Genomic DNA, 17481 nt, shown 5'->3' with positions numbered 1-17481 from the left:
CTAACCCACATAACAAAGACACAAAACTACACGCTTCTATTGCCATCCAACATAACATACAACAAGTTAACCTCAGCACTTGCCTACTTAATTTAGCAAGACAAACCATTGCGAAGACAGCAGTTAAGAACACCAGAAAGCTTTGAATAAGTTTATCCTTTCAGGGACAAAGAAGCAAAATTAGGATCACCTACCAGTCTGTTATATCACTACCACGCCTTAAATAAGTCATGTCTTTGTAGTCAGGTTTTAGTAAGGTGATCCACTATGACATTAAATGCTCTTGGTACATAAACAAACTACTCTCTTATAATCTTGTTTATCAATCGACCAATTTCATCAAAAAAGATTCCACCACTTCTAAGGACGTAGGGTGGATGATGAAAACAAATTTAAATATTTAATTGAGAAAAGAAATATAATTTGGTAATTTTTTATAATTTAGTAATTTTGTTCATAATCTTGTTTAACATTAGTAATGTTAAATATTTATGTGGAACAAAATCAAATTTAGACACCTAGTTGAGAAAAGAAATATAATTCAGACAATATTTTTATGTTAAACCTTTAATCCATAACGATTGGCATTCTCCATCGAAGTAGTTAGACCGCCATGATGAACATGGCGCTAAACCGACAAGGGTTCCATTGAAGAGTAAACCAGTCATAACCGGTAGAGATGGAGGCACAGCCATAGATCGAGCGTCCGTCGAAGGGAAATGTATGGTCCACTACCATCCAAAGAAACAAAAAACCAACGACATAGGTTGATTAGAGATGGAGTAGTAAACCAGGCCACCACCATAATCGTTGTCGTCGATCCTAAGAAAAGGAGGCCACACAAACACTAGAAATAAACAGTAAAAAGATGACAAGAAAAGTAAAAAATGAAAGCGACTCCACCAGCAAATAGTACATAGATTCTTCAAAATCCTCGCAAAAGAATAAGAAACATGGGATTTCTCTGAATTTGTGCCATAAAAACTCTTCATCCAGTCGACAAATCGTTTTCCACTGGCCAATAATTTATGGCTTCATCTACACCAGTCACTAATTAGTGATGTTAGAGGACTCTACCATCGAGTTATGTCAGTTCGTATGTCTACTCAAACGCATTTATCATCTTTTAAAGGTCGAAATTTAAGGTTGCACGCAAAACTTTACAATAGAAGCTGACGTGAAAAACGCCTGGATTTTATATTTAAATTTTTATTATTTTTTGGTTAATATTGATTAGGGGAAACATTACTAATGCTTTCATTATAAAATCAAGCTCCGCTTCTCATGCAAACCCTTAATTAATCATTTTGTCATATTCTCTCTCACCAAGAAACAAAAAACACCCAGAGAGAACAGGTAGGTAGACATGGATGCAAAAGCAGATTTCAAGGTGACAGTGAGCAAGGAGGAAACTGTGGCGGCGATGTTACCATTGCAAGAACACTGGCTACCATTCTCTAATCTTGACTTGCTTCTCCCTTCCGTCGATGTGGGAGTCTTCTTTTGTTACAGGAAACCAGAAGGGTACATCAGGAGCTTCAGTTCCATGGTCAATGTCCTCAAAACTGCCTTGGTTCAGGCTCTGGTCTCCTACTACGCATTTGCGGGTGAGGTGGTGGCTAACGCTGCTGGTGAACCAGAGCTCCTTTGCAACAATCGCGGGGTGGATTTCGTCGAAGCTTATGCTGATGTTGAGCTTCCACAACTGGATTTGCATAACCCTGATCAAACCATCCAAGGCAAACTCGTGCCTAACAAGAAACATGGAGTGCTCTCTGCCCAGGTACACTAAAATCGTGAATAATAATAAATCAATTCATATTCATTTTTTCAAAGCCTTAATTAGGGACAATTTAAAAAATAAATAGATAAATAAAATTAAAAGAAATGAAATAATTCAAAAATTATTTAAAAATTATGACAACTTATAAAGAACACTCTCAACCATTTGATATTGAAAACTCACACTCATGATATTATTGGTGCTCAAACAATTCTTTTACCACAGAGGTCGTTTCATTCCTACTAAAATCTTTGGGAGGAATTATTTTTAGGTATGTTGTAATAAGTTTTTTAAATGAGTCATAGCTATAAGTTAATGATACTATTGAGTCAACGAAAGTTATAGTTGTCTTTGGTTTGGTTCTTATTTAAGATGATGACTTTATGTTATACAAATCAGAAGGGGAAAATATTACAAGTAATAAAATAAAAAATATTTAAAAATTATCTAAAAATAAATATGTGTATTTATTGTTGCGGAATACAACAATCGGATAGAGCAAAATCGCAACTAATAATTTAAGAAAATAAAAATGAAGATAAAGAAGACACAAATTTTACGTGAAAACCCCCTAAATAATATAGGATAAAACCCACGGGCAACGGTAGAAGAATTTCACTATGAGAAAATAGGAATTACGACTTCTCTCGATCTAACAAGGAGAAAACAATAACAATTATCTCTTGATAAAAAGGATAAAACAACTCTCAATAAAAATCTCTAAATTCTCTAGTATTGGGAGAAAGCTAGAATGATTTAGGATGGTTTTGAAGCTAAATGAGTTAGGGTATTTATAGTTGAAGCTTAAGGTTTAATCTTGTAAATATCCTAAAGTGTAGGGACTAATTTAGTAATTTTACCATGCCATAAAATTCAACAATTTTTTGCCAACTTGCTACCAATTGCACCGAAAGTTTGGCACATCCACCGAAAGTTTTGTTTGACTTTTCAACAATCTCCCACTTGAAGATTTGATTGGAACAATCATATCTTCACATCATTCTTTCTACCTTGTACCTTCATGTTGCTTACGTTTCTGACGGGCCACAAGAGGATTGACACCGAGTAAATGTATCAACATTTACCGCATTCGTCATGAAATCTGTTATGTTATCTTTGGTATGAATTTTCTGCATATCTATTGTCCCTTCTTCCACCTTTTCACGAATGAAATGGTACTAAACTCGTATGTGCTTTGTCCTTGAATGAAATGTTGTATTCCTTACTAGATGCAAGACGCTTTAATTATCACAAAACAGAGAGACATACTCTTGATTGTGCCCAAGCTCCTCCAATAGCATCTTCAACCAAATTGCTTCTTTACTGGATTGTGTAACTGCTACATATTCTGCTTCTGTTGTTAACATAGCCACAACTGACTGCAATTTTTAAACCCAACTTACAGCTCCACCAGCAACTTTGAACACATATCCTGTTGTAGATTTGCTTTTAACCAAATCCCCTGCATAGTCAGAATCGACATACCCATTGATAAGTAAGTTTGATCCTCCATAATATAATGCAACATTTGAGGTCCATTTGATGTATCTCAGGATCCTCTTTACTGTATTCCAATGCTCTTTGCCTGGATTTGTCATGTACCGACTAACCACTCCCACTGCTTGTGCAATGTCTGGTCTTGTGCATATCATAACGAATATTAAACTTCCCAATGTCGATGCATACAGTACTCGATACATCTCCATCCTCTATTTTTCACTGTTAGGACTCATACTGGAGGATGATTTGAAGTTAATAGGAAGAGGGGTAAAAATTGGCTTACAATCTTGCATGTTGAATCGTGACAAGATCTTCTTCAAGTAATTCTTTTGTGAAAGCCAAATCTTCCTATTACTTCTGTCTCGGTGAATTTGCATCCCTAGAATTTTGTTTGTTGATCCCAAGTCATTCATTTCAAATTCCCTAGCCAGTTGTGCCTTCAATTCTTCAATATGATCATTGTTGGGTCCTGCAACCAACATGTCATCCACATATAACAGTAATATAACAAAATCGTTATCACCAAACCTCTTGAAATAAGCATAAGGGTCTGCATTAAGTCTGTTGTATCTAAGACACATAATGAAGGAATCAAATCTCTTATACAAACACCTCGGCGCCTGCTTTAGACAGTACAGAGATTTGTTCAACCTGCAAACCAAGTTCTTGTTTTCTTTTTTTCAAAGCCTTCAAACTGTAGCATATAAATATCTTCTTCAAGATCTCCATGAAGAAAAGTTGTTTTAACATCTAGTTGCTCTAGATGTAAGTTCAATGTAGCACACATTGCCAAGACTACTTGAACTGTTATTAGTAGAACCACAGGAGAAAAGATTTCATTGAAATTAATACATTCTTTTTGAGCATATCCTTTGACCACCAGTCTTGCACGATACCTCTCCCCTTGATCTTCACAATTTCGCTTGATTTTGAAGATCCATTTGTTACCAATTGGCTTATTTCCTTGTGGTAGTAACACAAGGTCTCATGTATTATTTTTATGAAGGGTTTCAATTTCTTCTTGCATAACCACCATCCATAGTGAAACATCTGAGTTGTTTATTGCCTCCTGGTATGTTTATGGCTCACTGTCCTCTGTTAAAAGGTAGTATGCAATATTTCCTTCTATAACATAATCTGAGTGCCAATTGGGACGTCTTCTCACATGATCTGATTGACTAGTTGTTGGAGATTCAAAACTCTCTGGTTCTTGTTCATCATGTGCTGGTTCTGCTTCAGAAGAATCTCCTTGTTCAAGCTCCTTTTCCACATGTATCTATGTAGTTTCTGACTTTTCAGCGCTATCATCGTATTCTTTTCTTTGTAGTTTATCTTCTACAAATATAACGTCCCTGCTGATGATCACTTTGCAAGCTGTAGGATCCCACAAGTGATACCCCTTTACACCATCAGCATACCCCAAGAATTTGCATTTCCTGGATTTTGGATCCAACTTTGAAATTTCTTGGGAGTTGTACATCATGTACACAATACTTCCAAATACATGGAGGTTTTAATAATCAGCTAGTTTACCAGTCCATATCTCTATTGGTGTCTTAAGCTCTATTGCAGTTGATGGAGCTTAATTCACCAAATAAGAGGCGATATTGACTGCTTCTACCCAAAATGATTTTTCTAGGCCTGCAGCCCTTAACATTGCTCTTGTTCTTTCTAACAAGGTTCTGTTCATCGCTCTGCCACTCCATTTTGTTGAGGAGTGTTCGCCACTATGAACTATTTTTTGATGTCTTCTTTCTTGAAAAAGTAATCAAATTCTTCACTTGTGTATTCTCCTCCATTATCTATTCTGAAACATTTGATCTTATTTACAGAATCAAGTTCCACCCGCGCTTTGAAGTTTTGAAAGTTGAAAACACGTATGACTTATTCTTAATAGGTTACACCTAACATCTCTCGGAGTAGTCATCAATAAATGAGACAAATTATTTTGCTCCGCCTAGGGATGTAACTGGTGCTTGACATACGTCAAAATGATCCAATTCTAGAACACTTTTGCCTCTAGAATTTGACGTGTTAAATTTCAATCGGTGATGCTTATTTGTTATGCAATGCTCACACAAAGTAAGTGATCCCTTTGTTAAGTCTGGAAGTAACTTTTGCTCCACAAGGACTTTCATTCCTTGTTCTGACATGTGTCCAAGTTTCTGATGCCATAGCATTGCAGAATCTGAACTACATGAGGCGACAAAGGCTTTTGCTTCTAGCAAAGTCTCTCCCTTCAGCATGTACAAGTTTGTTGTTATCTTTTCGCCTTTCATCACCACAAGCACTCCACAAAACACCTTCATGATTCCTTTTCGTGTTTCAATCTTGCTTGTATTATTATCCAACAATTCATACGCACATCCCGAACAACTTTAATTGTTCCATAATACATCTTCAATTTGATTGTTCCCGCGCGAACGATCTCTAAGGCATGATCATTACAACTATACATAGATCCTTCTAAGATAGGTTCATAATGATGGAACCATTCTCTTCTTGAGGTCATGTGATATGTTGCTCCCGAATCAATGAGCAAAATATCTACAAATCTTTTTCTACCTTCCACTGTGGTTGACGCTTCACAACATAGAGCATCTCCATCATCTGAAGTGTTTGCGGTATTGTCTTGTGGATTAGAGTTTTTACCTAGACTCCAATAATCATTCTTCAAGTGACTATTCTTTCTACAGTTGTAGCATTTTAAATTCTTTTTGCGTCTCGACTTTGATCTACCATGTTTGTGACTGTTGTTTTGGCCACGTTCTGTTGATCTTCCTCTCATCGTTGTCAACGCTTTTACTTGTTGCAGATTTACTTGTCTGTCTTCCTTGTTCTTGTGCCGATTTTCTTCTTGTAGAACAACAGCTGCAACGTCATCGAAGACTAGACTGGTGACATTATTGTTTGTCAAGTTGATGATGAGTTTATCATACGAATCATGCAGATTTTGAAGTAGAAGTTCATCATGTTCTTGTTCTCCTATTGTACAGCTTAAGGATGTAAGCTAAGAAAATAAAGTGTTCAGTGTGTTTAAGTGCCCCGTCACTGAAGTGGATTCTGGCATCCGTAAAGTGTACAATTTTCTCTTAAGAAAAATTTTATTGTGCAACGATGTGTTCTCGTACAATTTGGTGAGATGATCATATATCTCCTTAGCTGTCTTCTTCTCCTCAACTGTCTTTTTCTCCTCAATACTTGACAATACTTTATCTTCTAATGTTAATGCTAGATGAAAGTTTGCCATAGCATTCCCATCTATCTCGTTCCATTTGTTGTCATCTGTGAAATCTACTGCCCTTTCACTGATAGCTGCTAGACAACCGTCTTTCCTTAGGATGACCTTCATCTTCAATTTTCACAATGAGAAATTTCTCCCTTTGAACTTTTCAATATCAAATTTCGTTGTCATAGCTTCTATTACGGATAGCTCCCACTATTTCACTACCGTGAATAGTTCTCTAGAACCTTCAAAGAATGGGTAATACCTTCTTACTTTCTTATGTTGGAGGATTCACCTTTTGGTGGCAACCACAAAGAAAATAAGTAGATATTACACACTCAAATCTGGCTTTGATACCAATTGTTGCGGAATACGACTATCAGATAGAGCAAAATCGCAACTCATAATTTGAGAAAATAAATTTGAAGATAAAGAATACACAAATTTTACGTGAAAACCCCCATAAATAATATAGGGTAAAAACCACAGGCAACAATAGAAGAATCTCACTATGATAAAATAAGAATTACAACTTCTCTAAATCTAACAAGGATAAAACAATAACAATTATCTCTTGATAAAAAGGAGAAAACTCTCTAAATTCTCTAGTATTGGGAGAAAGCTAGAATGATTTGGGATGATTTTGAAGCTAAATGAGTTAGGGTACTTATAGTTGAAGCTTAAAGACTAATATTATAAATACCTTAAAGTGAAGGGACTAATTTAACAATTTTATCATGTCATAAAATTCAACAATTTGTTGCCAACTTGCTGCCAATTGCACCGAAAGTTTGGCACCTCCACCGAAAGTTTTGTTTTACTTTTCAACATTTATATGTCATAGGCAAAAGTTAACACGAATTATGTTGAAGACGACGATAATGTGCATCAGTGCATGTGTAGACCTCAATCACAAAATATAAAGATCATATTTACACTCATAAAAATAATATTCAAATTAACAAGGTAGAATTTGATAAATTCCTCTATTATTATCCTTTATCATATGTCCAACCTATATTCAATTACTATATGTAAATTTTCACACGTAATTAATTTATTTATATTCTAATAATAACAATAATGCAACTTCTCAAAAAAATTATTATAGTAAATGACGGTTTTATACGCTTAAAAATAATGCAATCACTTTGACTCATTCAAAATAAAATTATTATAGTAAATGACGACTTTATAAGAATTATTTATTTAACAATTATATATCTTCTTAAATAAATTTTAAATACACTTGATTTCCTAAAAAAATATTGTTTTACATTATATCCCTAATTAAACCTTTTTCAAATTCAAACGCTGAATTATAACCAAAAGATCCAGAAAGTTCCATGAATATCTTTTTCCGAACAAAATTCTTCTGCCTATATTGTGTCTCTTTAGGTACTCCGCCTCTAATTGTATTGAAGCGTGGAATAATGAATTAAAAATAAATTAACAATAATTTGACTTTTATCTACGTTCTCCCCTTCCATTTGCATTCATATTCCAACATCCTCACTCTCACTGTGTTAAGAGAAATTTTCTCTCTCTTATGCGTCCTCGTTTCTTCTTTCCCATCTCTTTGCTCCATCATCAATTCACAATCATCTCGTGACAATTTTTCATGCTTTAGTATTTTCAGTTTCACAAATCATAGTACCAAAATTTCTCAAATAATTTATTCATTAATATTTACTTCGCCCATCACTTTCTCGTCCTTCCTCATCTCCAAATCCTCCATTTTTCTACTCTTAAACCAACCAAATATATATGTATGTATGTATATATATATATATATATATTCCTTTATCAACCTATGGAGTGAGTGGTTGACAAATATGATACGAGGTTGACATATTCCTTTGCAGCCTGCCTTTGACAACACGAAGTGAAGGATTTTAAACCAAGAAAACAAATCTATTAACACTACATACATACAAACGTACATGTCCTCACGTCATACTTAGTACGATGAACAAAAGGAATGTAGCTTTTAACTGTTAAACTGAAATATATTACAGGCAACAGAGCTTAGATGCGGTGGAATAGTGGTGGCCTGCACATTTGACCACCGTATAGCTGATGCCTACTCAGCCAACATGTTTCTTGTATCATGGGCTCAATTGGCTCGATCCAACTCCATCTCTTTGGTACCGTCCTTTCGCAGGTCTCTGATGAACCCAAGGCGTCCAGGGTGCATCGACTCCTCTCTGGATCAAATGTATGTTCCCATATCCTCATTACAACCCCCTAAACATCACCTTCATCAACCCACTGATCATCTCATCAGTCGTATATATTATATTCCTTCCGAGCAACTCAATGAGCTTCAATCACTAGCCTGCTCTAATGGTTACAAAAGGACCAAGCTCGAGTCTTTCAGTGCGTTTCTATGGAAAATGGTAGCACTGCGTGCTGCCAAAGATGGGTTCAAGTTTACCAAGATGGGGATTGTTGTGGATGGAAGGGTCAGATTAGGTGAAGGAGACGAACAGAAAGCGAGTCTAATGTGTTCTTATTTCGGAAATGTTATTTCCATTCCTTTTGGGAGCCAAGGAGTAAACGAACTGATCGAAAAACCGTTGTGGTGGGTGGCTAGTCAGGTTCATGATTTCCTGGAACAAGCATTGACAAAGGAACACTTCCTAGGCATGATTGACTGGGTTGAAGCTCACCGTCCAGAGCCAGCGCTGGCTAAGATGTACATAAATGGCAGCGAAGAGGGACCGGCTTTTGTAGTATCATCGGGGCAACGTTTCCCGGTTTTGAAAGTGGATTTCGGATGGGATCGTCCTGTTTTCGGGTCATACCATTTCCCATGGGGAGGGGATTCCGGATATGTAATGCCGATGCCAAGTCCTTGTAGAGAAGGAGATTGGGTGGTTTATATGCACCTTTCCAAAAGGCAATTGGAGCTGATAGAAGCCGAAGCTGGCAATGCGTTGAGGCCCCTCACTTTTGATCATCTTCAAGCGGTTGCTTCTGTTTAGCGTTTCGATTGCTCGTAACAAAATTGCCCTAACTTTGTATCAGAAAATGTTGTGTTTGAAGCTAGACTTGCAGTCCTACAGATTTGCAATTACGGCCAGCTAGTTTCGAAATTCTCTTGTGTGGTACCATTACAGTTTGTAACTTTCAAGTATATTTGAAAAATGCAAATTACGTGCCCATGTACCGATGGTCAATTCCAATAAATTTAGAATTTATGTCTACACAACATTTATATTACCTTATTGAATATAGGAGATGCAAATACAATTTTCAAAAAATAATATAATTGTTAATAAGAACAAAATACGAAAAAATAGAATAAGATTACATAAATAAGACCAACAGGAAGGGATGTTATTGGACCCAAGAATACAATCTAGATAAAAGTTAGACCCAAGATGCAACATCGAATTGTTAAAACAAAGTAAATACATCATAATTGTACAAACCAGACAGGCTACTCAAATTACTGGACCTCATCTTCGTCATCGAGCTCTGATCTTTTATCTAAAAATAGCCCCCGAAGACGGTATTTATTCTAACCTTGTTGGATAAAGAAAATACAATGGCCACGCAAGACGAAAATGTACACTACACAAAGGGCAAAACACCAAAACTGTAAATGAACCTCGTCTTTCTCAAGGATCTGCTAAAGATTCACTTCAACATAATTTCTGTAGCTTAGTCTGTAAGATTCGGGTTAACAAGCCAAGAGGAGATGCATAGCTAATATAGACATCATTGGATCGAAAATTTGTCGGGCAAGAATAAGTAACGGAAGCGTGAATCGAAGGGGAGAATGCCACAGTTCCGGGAACCAAGGAGGCTATGCCTCCTTTGCGATATGCATTGCTCCACAAAGGCAGCTTGATCTGGTGGCAGGTAATGAGATATCCATACTGCCAAATTGGAATCATCCACAAAACCCTTGGCAAAGCAGTGCAGTAATTTCGGAACTAATAGCTTCCCTTTGCTGCTAACCCCGACCGAAGCTCGTATGAAATCGCGTTGAGCTTCTTCAAGCTCCTCCCTAACATTATTAGCAGTGTAGATTCTTACCTGGCATTTGCGCTTTACTCGTTACAAACTCTTTAACTCACAAGAACCAAAACAAATGTGTGTGCACGCACGTGCATAAAGGGGGAACTTAAGATGGAGATTACCGCAGGTGATGAGTACATCCCGGAACTGAGTGCAAAAGTTACAAGTGGTTCATATGCATCAACTGCGGACTTGCGTTGCTCATCCGACACCTTCAGTTTGTGAAGGGCAAGAAGCAAAGCCTAAGAAGTTTAAACATTTGTTGGTTAGTGAAGTTGGAGAAGCAAGTAAAGAAAACGTGCGCAACATCACCAAAAAATCCATACGATTTGTGGTCTGTGCAACGGTGGTTTCATCTTCAGAATGGCGTATTCAATTGCAGCTGCGCTGAAGGAGTAGCCTCCAACTGTATATGCTGCCTGGCAGAGTGAAAACCTTTCATCAGAAATAACTGCATCAACCTAAAACTTAATTAAACTGATAATTATCTTGCATTTCTCCATTTTTAAGTCATCCTCTGACGTTACACCAGATACCGAGATATAGAGAATAGATATATAGAAGCTCGGAAAATCTAGATGAAATGAGATCTCTAATGAAGTTCTACGAAGGACAAGATTTGAACACCAGAGAACCGACATATATAAAGGGCTTAATCTTTATTCTTCATTTTACTTATTATAGCTTCTTTTAGGAGAAAAACTTTCTTTAATGATGATCATGCTAGCTGCAATCTGTATACTAAGAATACTTAATACAAAAAGAAATGGTACAGGAAATAATTGAAACACAGAGTGACACCAAAAAAATAGGAAAATAAGAGTCGGATTGTTCATTCAACAACCTTTTGCATCAAGGAGAAGAGCTTCAAGTCGCTTCTTGGAACTCCATATGCCAAGTAAGCCTGTTATAATGCAGATAACACAGAAAAATATTGTCAAAAACTGAACTTGTCATTCATAATTAAATCCGCAACTCTTGGGATGTAATCGTAAAAATTGAGCTTGCAAAAGAAATAAAGAAACCCACATGCATGATAAGAGCGTTATACAAGTTGATCCAGAAGGCAAGCTTCTCGTTGCAACTCAAGTGAATAGGATTCACTTTTGCCAGTTGCTCCACAAGTGTTCTGTTCTCAAAACAATTAAAAGCAAAACAGCCATACATTAGTTATACTCCATGAATGTTATTAAGATTTTCATTTTTTTTTATTTATTCATTTTTGAAAAAGAAAACATGTAGACAATCTACTCGTGCTCTAATCAATATATTCACAACTCTACCAGGTTATTACTCTATTTGGATGAATCTAGCCCCCATGAAAGTAAAACCTCTTGATTTTCAAAATCCTCATTTGATAATCATTAGCCAAGTGGGAAAAAAACAATACAAAATGTTTGACAAGTTTAATACCTGAACTTCCTTAAGGCCCCAGATGCATATTCCAGCTGCCGCTTCCCAACTGACATCCAAGATACTTTGGTTAATAAGCCATAGTTTCCAATTTCAACCCAGCTTAACTTTCCTCGTACTCTATAGGGATCAAAGGAATTCTCTGAAGCCAAAACTTCAGAGTTGCTTTGGATATCGACTTGAGGGCTTTGCACCCAAGAAGGAATCATGGAACGTTCAGATGATGACCACCATGATGAATTTGATAGATGTCCCCGAGGTGATAGGGATGAGCTGTGGCTTTTAGATGCGGATGATTTGGAAGGAACAACTGAATCCGCAAGAGATATGAATATATCTCTCATGCATCTAACCATCTCTTCTGATAGCCGGTTAGGATGATCCCATAGGCCTTTAGGTGTTATCTCTCGTGATATCTCCTCAAACTGCAGACGTTGAAGAGATTTTTCATCTTTCTTTGGAGATGTTTTCTTCCCAACATGATGCAAAAGCATGCCAACTGCATTCTTCTGTGAATCATAATCATTAAAATTTCAGTAAAAACCTTTGGCGGTTTTCAGTAGTAATCATTACTAAAAATAATATCCATATCTATTATGCTTTGTAATAGAGACAGATTATAAAAAAAAAAGATGTGAAATGGCCTTGAGCTTTTGAAGTAGGTGTGTAGGCAAATCACCAGAACTATAGCCAAATCCAATATATAGACAAAAACAAGAACACAAACAAGCAGCATATAGATTGTATGTCTACTAATAAGAAATATTGCAAAACAAATTTGCAGTGAACACCATGATATTTACGAAGTAGTTTTCAAACGTTCTCTTCAATCCTGAACTCAGAATTTGGTTAAAAATGTATATAGATGAAACACCTGAACTCAGAATTTGGTTATGAAAATGTAGATAGACAAAACACTATTGAAGTTTCCAGTTGTTGAATTTCAAATAATCTTCTTTAAATATGGAACCATTTTCTATTAAGTATGATCCACTATAGCTGTTGAAATAGTCATGAAGTTGGTATGGCCGAAGCTAGACACTTACCTCTCTTACCGACTCTGCAGAAGATGATTCACCAGTAGATTCTGACGGTTGGTCAGTAGGCTCTTGGTATGAATTATATTCTGAGGAATGATGCAATACAGCATTTGAAAGCTGCAAACACCTTGATGACGGTGAAATCTGGATAATAAAAGAAATTTTCATATGTACAACCAATGTACAAAGTAACTACACATGCAATAATTTTTGTGGTGTCACTTTCATAACATCCATTGTTATATTTATATTTAAACATAATATCGACCATTATAGAATAGAAACTGTAGGCAAAGTTCAACTAAATGAGCTATGACATTCAGCTCGTCTTCACACCATTAGAGGAAGATTCTTAAAGGAAAATATATCTTTATCATTTGAAGTACAATTAAGGATTCATAAACTACATGAATTTATTTCCATGCTTATCTCTTGATTCATATCGGATTTATTTTCCTGTATGTTTATTTGTTATCATAATGACTTACTCCTTTTTTTTTATAAGAATTGGAGGTCCCATTAAAAATAAACCCTTCATTATTGCCAGAAACCGATTCGGTTTCACGACAAAAAGCGGAAGGGGGAAAGAGTACCTCAAGTTTTATTGATAGATAGGGTAAAAGAGATGACTTACTCCTGTCGGTTTATTATAAGTACTATAAGATTAAATTCATCACAATTCACAACTAACCTTAACAAAGATATTTTAACAGGCTACAAACAACTACAACCTTAATCATTGGTTTCAACAATGTTATCAAACATTGTAGTTATAATGAAGGATTTTTTAAGTTTTTCATAGTATGACACTAGTCAGCAGCAATTCGGTAATAGAGGGAGATATACCGATGGAGAAACTGAATGCCTCAATCGATATTCAGCAAGCCTCCGTTCATTTCTTTCTTGACTAAGTTGGAAATGCAAAGAGAACATCTCTTGTTCAAGTTTTGAGATGGTACCCTCTAATACCGCGATATGGAACAGAAGCTCCTGAGCCTGTAAGAGAATACGAACAATGACTCAGCTTGAGCTTGCAATGTGTGAAATGGGATATTGGCTTTAACAATAACTTCAACACCAATAAAATCATCCACACAAATGCTACATGCTATATGTGTGGATAAGGATATGAACAACTGGGTAAGGTAATCTTAACTAATAAGAACAAGAGGTTGAAACACCTATTTGTTTATCAAGGAAGTAGAGAACAAAAGTTTGTCGTTGATGGCAAAAAACAACGCTTAAGATGTTTTCCAACCTCGTATAAAATATTGCTTTGAACTTCCACAAAATTTTTGGCTGACAAACAATCACCATGAAGTATGAAAAAGATGGCAGCGATGTACAGCTAGAAGTAGAACATCTAGACAAGACCAAAAGGTCAGATAACCAACACTAAGCAAAGATTAAATATAACTGACATACATTGTGCGGAAGGCACGAAGGACTTGACAATTCTGAAGCATTTTTCTCTATAGCACTTTCCAGAACAGAATGCAAGTCCATCTCTTCTTGCAGCTTTTGTTGCAATTTATGTACCTGTCAAAATTTTAAGAAGATAGTGACCAGAATCGAATATACATTTAAGGAGCCATTAAGGAACTAAAGTAAATACATTTTCCCTAACAATCAGCATATTTATAATCAAAAGCAACTGAAAATATAAGACTACTCTTAGAAGAAGGCCATCAAAAACCAGAAATACACCTTAGGGGCACTGCGAGTAACTTTCCATGCTCAGTATCAAAGTTAACACAGATTAATTCATTTCCTACTAAAAGTAACAAATTTCTTCAAAGACAATTGTAAATGCAACCACACAACAACTTTAAGCTGTCTTAAATAACTGGTATAATGCAAAATGTTACCACAGTTAAGAGAGGCTTACATCCTGCTCAAGCTGGAACCTATAAGGATAAAAATCGCTGCTTTTAGAACATGATTCAGCACTTCCAGTCTCTTCATTATAACTCGTTTCCTGAACAAATAACCAATTTCACTGTGAATATCTTTTTCTTTTTAAATCAATTTCCCTGTGAATATCAAATATAAGCCAAATGGCCATTTTTTCCTAAAATTTAAGCCAAATTCACTATGAATATCAAATCTAAATTAATAGAAACATTTACAAAGAAACAGGTACTGCAGTAAAAGTCTTATTATAGCCCTTGGAAAAGAACAAAGGAAAATTCATAGGACTTCTAATTCGAGTCAACCAACTAACAACATGAAAGGAACTGCTTGTTTGCCTCTTCTGCAAGGGGTATAATATTTGATATTTCATCAAAACAGAAAACTTGAACAATAGGCTAAAATCGTGAAAAATCACATGAAGGGTGACTTCAAGGCTTCAACAGCATTCACATAGTCGAAATGAGGGAAAACAGAAAATTGTTATGGCCAATTTCATGGATATTTCATTCAGTCTTAATCAACAATCATTACAAGCACATACCACCATCACTTACCTCTAACCATGAGTTATTATCTTGAAGTTCACTAACAGTGTCTAGCTGACATTCATTTCTGCAGACAATGCCATTCAAAGGAAAAAAAATAAAGAAAAAAAAATCAGAAGAAAGAAACAAAAAACGCTATTTGTAAGCCAGTAAGAGCATAAGCAGATTGCAGTCCTTACTGGCTTAAAGCAGATTGCACGAGCGGTGAGTCACACATCTTGTAATCATGCGGTTTGGCTTTTACCAAATAAAGAAGACACTGGAAGTCCCAAAGTAGCTTAGCTTCTATATCACCCCCATATGCAAACAAGCTTCATAAATTCTGCAGATCCAATTCAAACATCAAAAGCCTGTTTTTTTTCAATGATTTCAAATTTGGGTAACTTAAGATAGATTTTGTCATCAATAATCTGATGGAAGAATGAGCTGTTTTTGGACAGAGTACTGTGTGGCTTGTGAAGAAGTAAAGGACAGATGAAGTCGATGAATGCACAGCTACCAATCATTTTCAACACAACCATACATATCTAAATAAACTCACCCTGATACATTTGTTATAAAATCACATACAACCAACAAATACACGAGTTGAAATTATTTCAGAAAGGGAATTTGTAGAAAACAAAATATCTTTGAAACCACTAGAGAAAAATGAAACACTTTTCCATGTCATGGAAATCAGAGCTAAAGTATGAGGGTATAATTAACAAAAAGGAGAGGGAATGAGCAGATGAAAAGAATATGCAATTATAATAACAAAAGAATAAAGAAAGTGGGGTTATCCCCCTGCTAATTACGGAACACAAAAGTCGCTTCCATGATGACAAAAAAAAACAATGGGGGAAACTTGACATACCCTTCAAAAGTTAATCAACGTTGATTTAAAAGCAGAGAAGATGGTTGCTTTTCTTCCCCTTTCATACCCATTGAAAATGAAGAAAAAGTGTAATGGTGAAAGTGGATTGATTGATGGAATTAAAAGTGAGATCAAAGTTGAGATTTCAAAAGTAGTGGGGCAAACAGAAAATCAAAAAGGAAAAAGGAAATCAAGGGTTTTCCAGTTTCCACTGGGTAAAAACATTCCAAGCCACAATAAAACGATGAAACAAATTGAGTCAAAGAAAATTAAAATGTAAAAGAAGAACAATCCAAGGGACAGATCTTAATGGTCCCCTTTTAAAATGCCACACCAATACAACTCACAGGCTGACCCCATTAACCATAATGAGTTCCCTTTTACTGCATGCATCTTTCTCAACCTCACAAAATAAAAACAGATGAAAAAGAACAACATCAACCCAATTTCACACTTTCAAATAAAAAAAAGAATGAGAAAAAAAATCACTAAAAAAGAGAACTTTGACAAAGAACCTGAACGATCCCTGCTTTATTGAATCTTGACACTTCAACAAAAAGAAATAGCACCCAAATCCGACTTGAAAATGGTTCTCGGTTTCCTCTACTTCTTCAGTTCTGTATCTCAAACAAAGAAAAATGCATTTGTTTGTTAACTGGGTGCTTATCTTCCCTCAATTTTAAGTTCTTAACTTGAAATTCAAATGAATGGGAAGTGGGGGTGGACAAATGAAATGACAAAGATACGGTTCAGCTTCAGCTAACCCAAAGACTTGGTTAAGAGGGATTCCAAACAGAGTAAAAACAAAAGTAAAACGAATCTTGGAACAGCTTCCAAAACTTTTTTTTTTTTTTTGAAAATCCAAAACATTATAATGCAGAGAATATGTTATTATTTGTCTTCTGAGTTTTGACCAACTCAATACGTATTATATTTGAAATAAAATTTAGGGTAAACTATAGCAGTTACCATCCAACTATAACTACTTTTTATTTTGACTACTATTTTTGAATTGTTTTCAATCAAATCACCAAACTATTTAACTTCATTCAATCAGGCTACTTGACGTTAACATTTAATGGAAATATCGATTTAAATTCATTCAATCAGACCACTTTCTGTTAACATTTAACCGAAGTGTTGATGTTTGCAATTAACAAAATTGGTATAATTAC

General features: G+C 35.6%; 2 protein-coding genes across 5 annotated transcripts; one reads left to right on the top strand and one right to left on the bottom strand.

The window, feature by feature from the left end:
- Positions 1-1307: 1307 nt before the first annotated feature.
- Positions 1308-9578, top strand: LOC120131437 (coniferyl alcohol acyltransferase-like). Of its 2 annotated transcripts, none has more exons than XM_039148427.1 (2): positions 1308-1776; positions 8521-9578. In XM_039148427.1, the coding sequence occupies exons 1-2, from the start codon at positions 1367-1369 to the stop codon at positions 9494-9496; spliced, it is 1386 nt and encodes a 461-aa protein (XP_039004358.1). In that variant the 5' UTR covers positions 1308-1366; the 3' UTR covers positions 9497-9578. The 2 variants fall into 2 exon arrangements, with proteins under 2 accessions (XP_039004358.1, XP_039004357.1); XM_039148426.1 differs by having other exon boundaries at positions 1308-1783; positions 8528-9558.
- A 246-nt stretch (positions 9579-9824) lies between these two features.
- Positions 9825-16521, bottom strand: LOC120131455. 3 transcript variants are annotated; one of them, XM_039148446.1, is made up of 13 exons: positions 16307-16521; positions 15630-15772; positions 15460-15517; positions 14880-14969; positions 14417-14530; positions 13838-13987; positions 12998-13135; positions 11952-12460; positions 11568-11667; positions 11383-11442; positions 10865-10957; positions 10661-10780; positions 9825-10556 (listed from the first exon to the last, which is right to left on the bottom strand). In XM_039148446.1, the coding sequence occupies exons 2-13, from the start codon at positions 15665-15667 to the stop codon at positions 10236-10238; spliced, it is 1791 nt and encodes a 596-aa protein (XP_039004377.1). In that variant the 5' UTR covers positions 15668-15772; positions 16307-16521; the 3' UTR covers positions 9825-10235. The 3 variants fall into 3 exon arrangements, with proteins under 3 accessions (XP_039004377.1, XP_039004379.1, XP_039004378.1); XM_039148448.1 differs by having other exon boundaries at positions 15695-15772; XM_039148447.1 differs by lacking the exon at positions 16307-16521 and having other exon boundaries at positions 15695-15972.
- Positions 16522-17481: the final 960 nt, after the last annotated feature.

This window comes from Hibiscus syriacus, unplaced genomic scaffold (genome assembly GCF_006381635.1).
Source record: "Hibiscus syriacus cultivar Baekdansim isolate YM2019G1 unplaced genomic scaffold, ASM638163v2 tig00110556_pilon, whole genome shotgun sequence".
Classification (NCBI taxonomy): Eukaryota; Viridiplantae; Streptophyta; class Magnoliopsida; order Malvales; family Malvaceae; genus Hibiscus; species Hibiscus syriacus.
This window is presented reverse-complemented; position numbering and strand designations above follow the sequence as displayed.

Excerpts from the sequence above, each read along its gene's own strand:
- LOC120131437 (XM_039148427.1), top strand. The coding sequence starts at position 1,367 with ATGGATGCAAAAGCAGATTTCAAGGTGACAGTGAGCAAGGAGGAAACT. Across the intron at positions 1,777-8,520 it reads AAGAAACATGGAGTGCTCTC|ATTACAGGCAACAGAGCTTA; the intron begins TGCCCAGGTACA and ends AAACTGAAATAT.
- LOC120131455 (XM_039148446.1), bottom strand. The coding sequence starts at position 15,667 with ATGTGTGACTCACCGCTCGTGCAATCTGCTTTAAGCCA. Across the intron at positions 13,136-13,837 it reads GGCATTCAGTTTCTCCATCG|ATTTCACCGTCATCAAGGTG; the intron begins GTATATCTCCCT and ends TTTATTATCCAG. Across the intron at positions 10,958-11,382 it reads TCTTCTCCTTGATGCAAAAG|GCAGCATATACAGTTGGAGG; the intron begins GTTGTTGAATGA and ends TCACTCTGCCAG.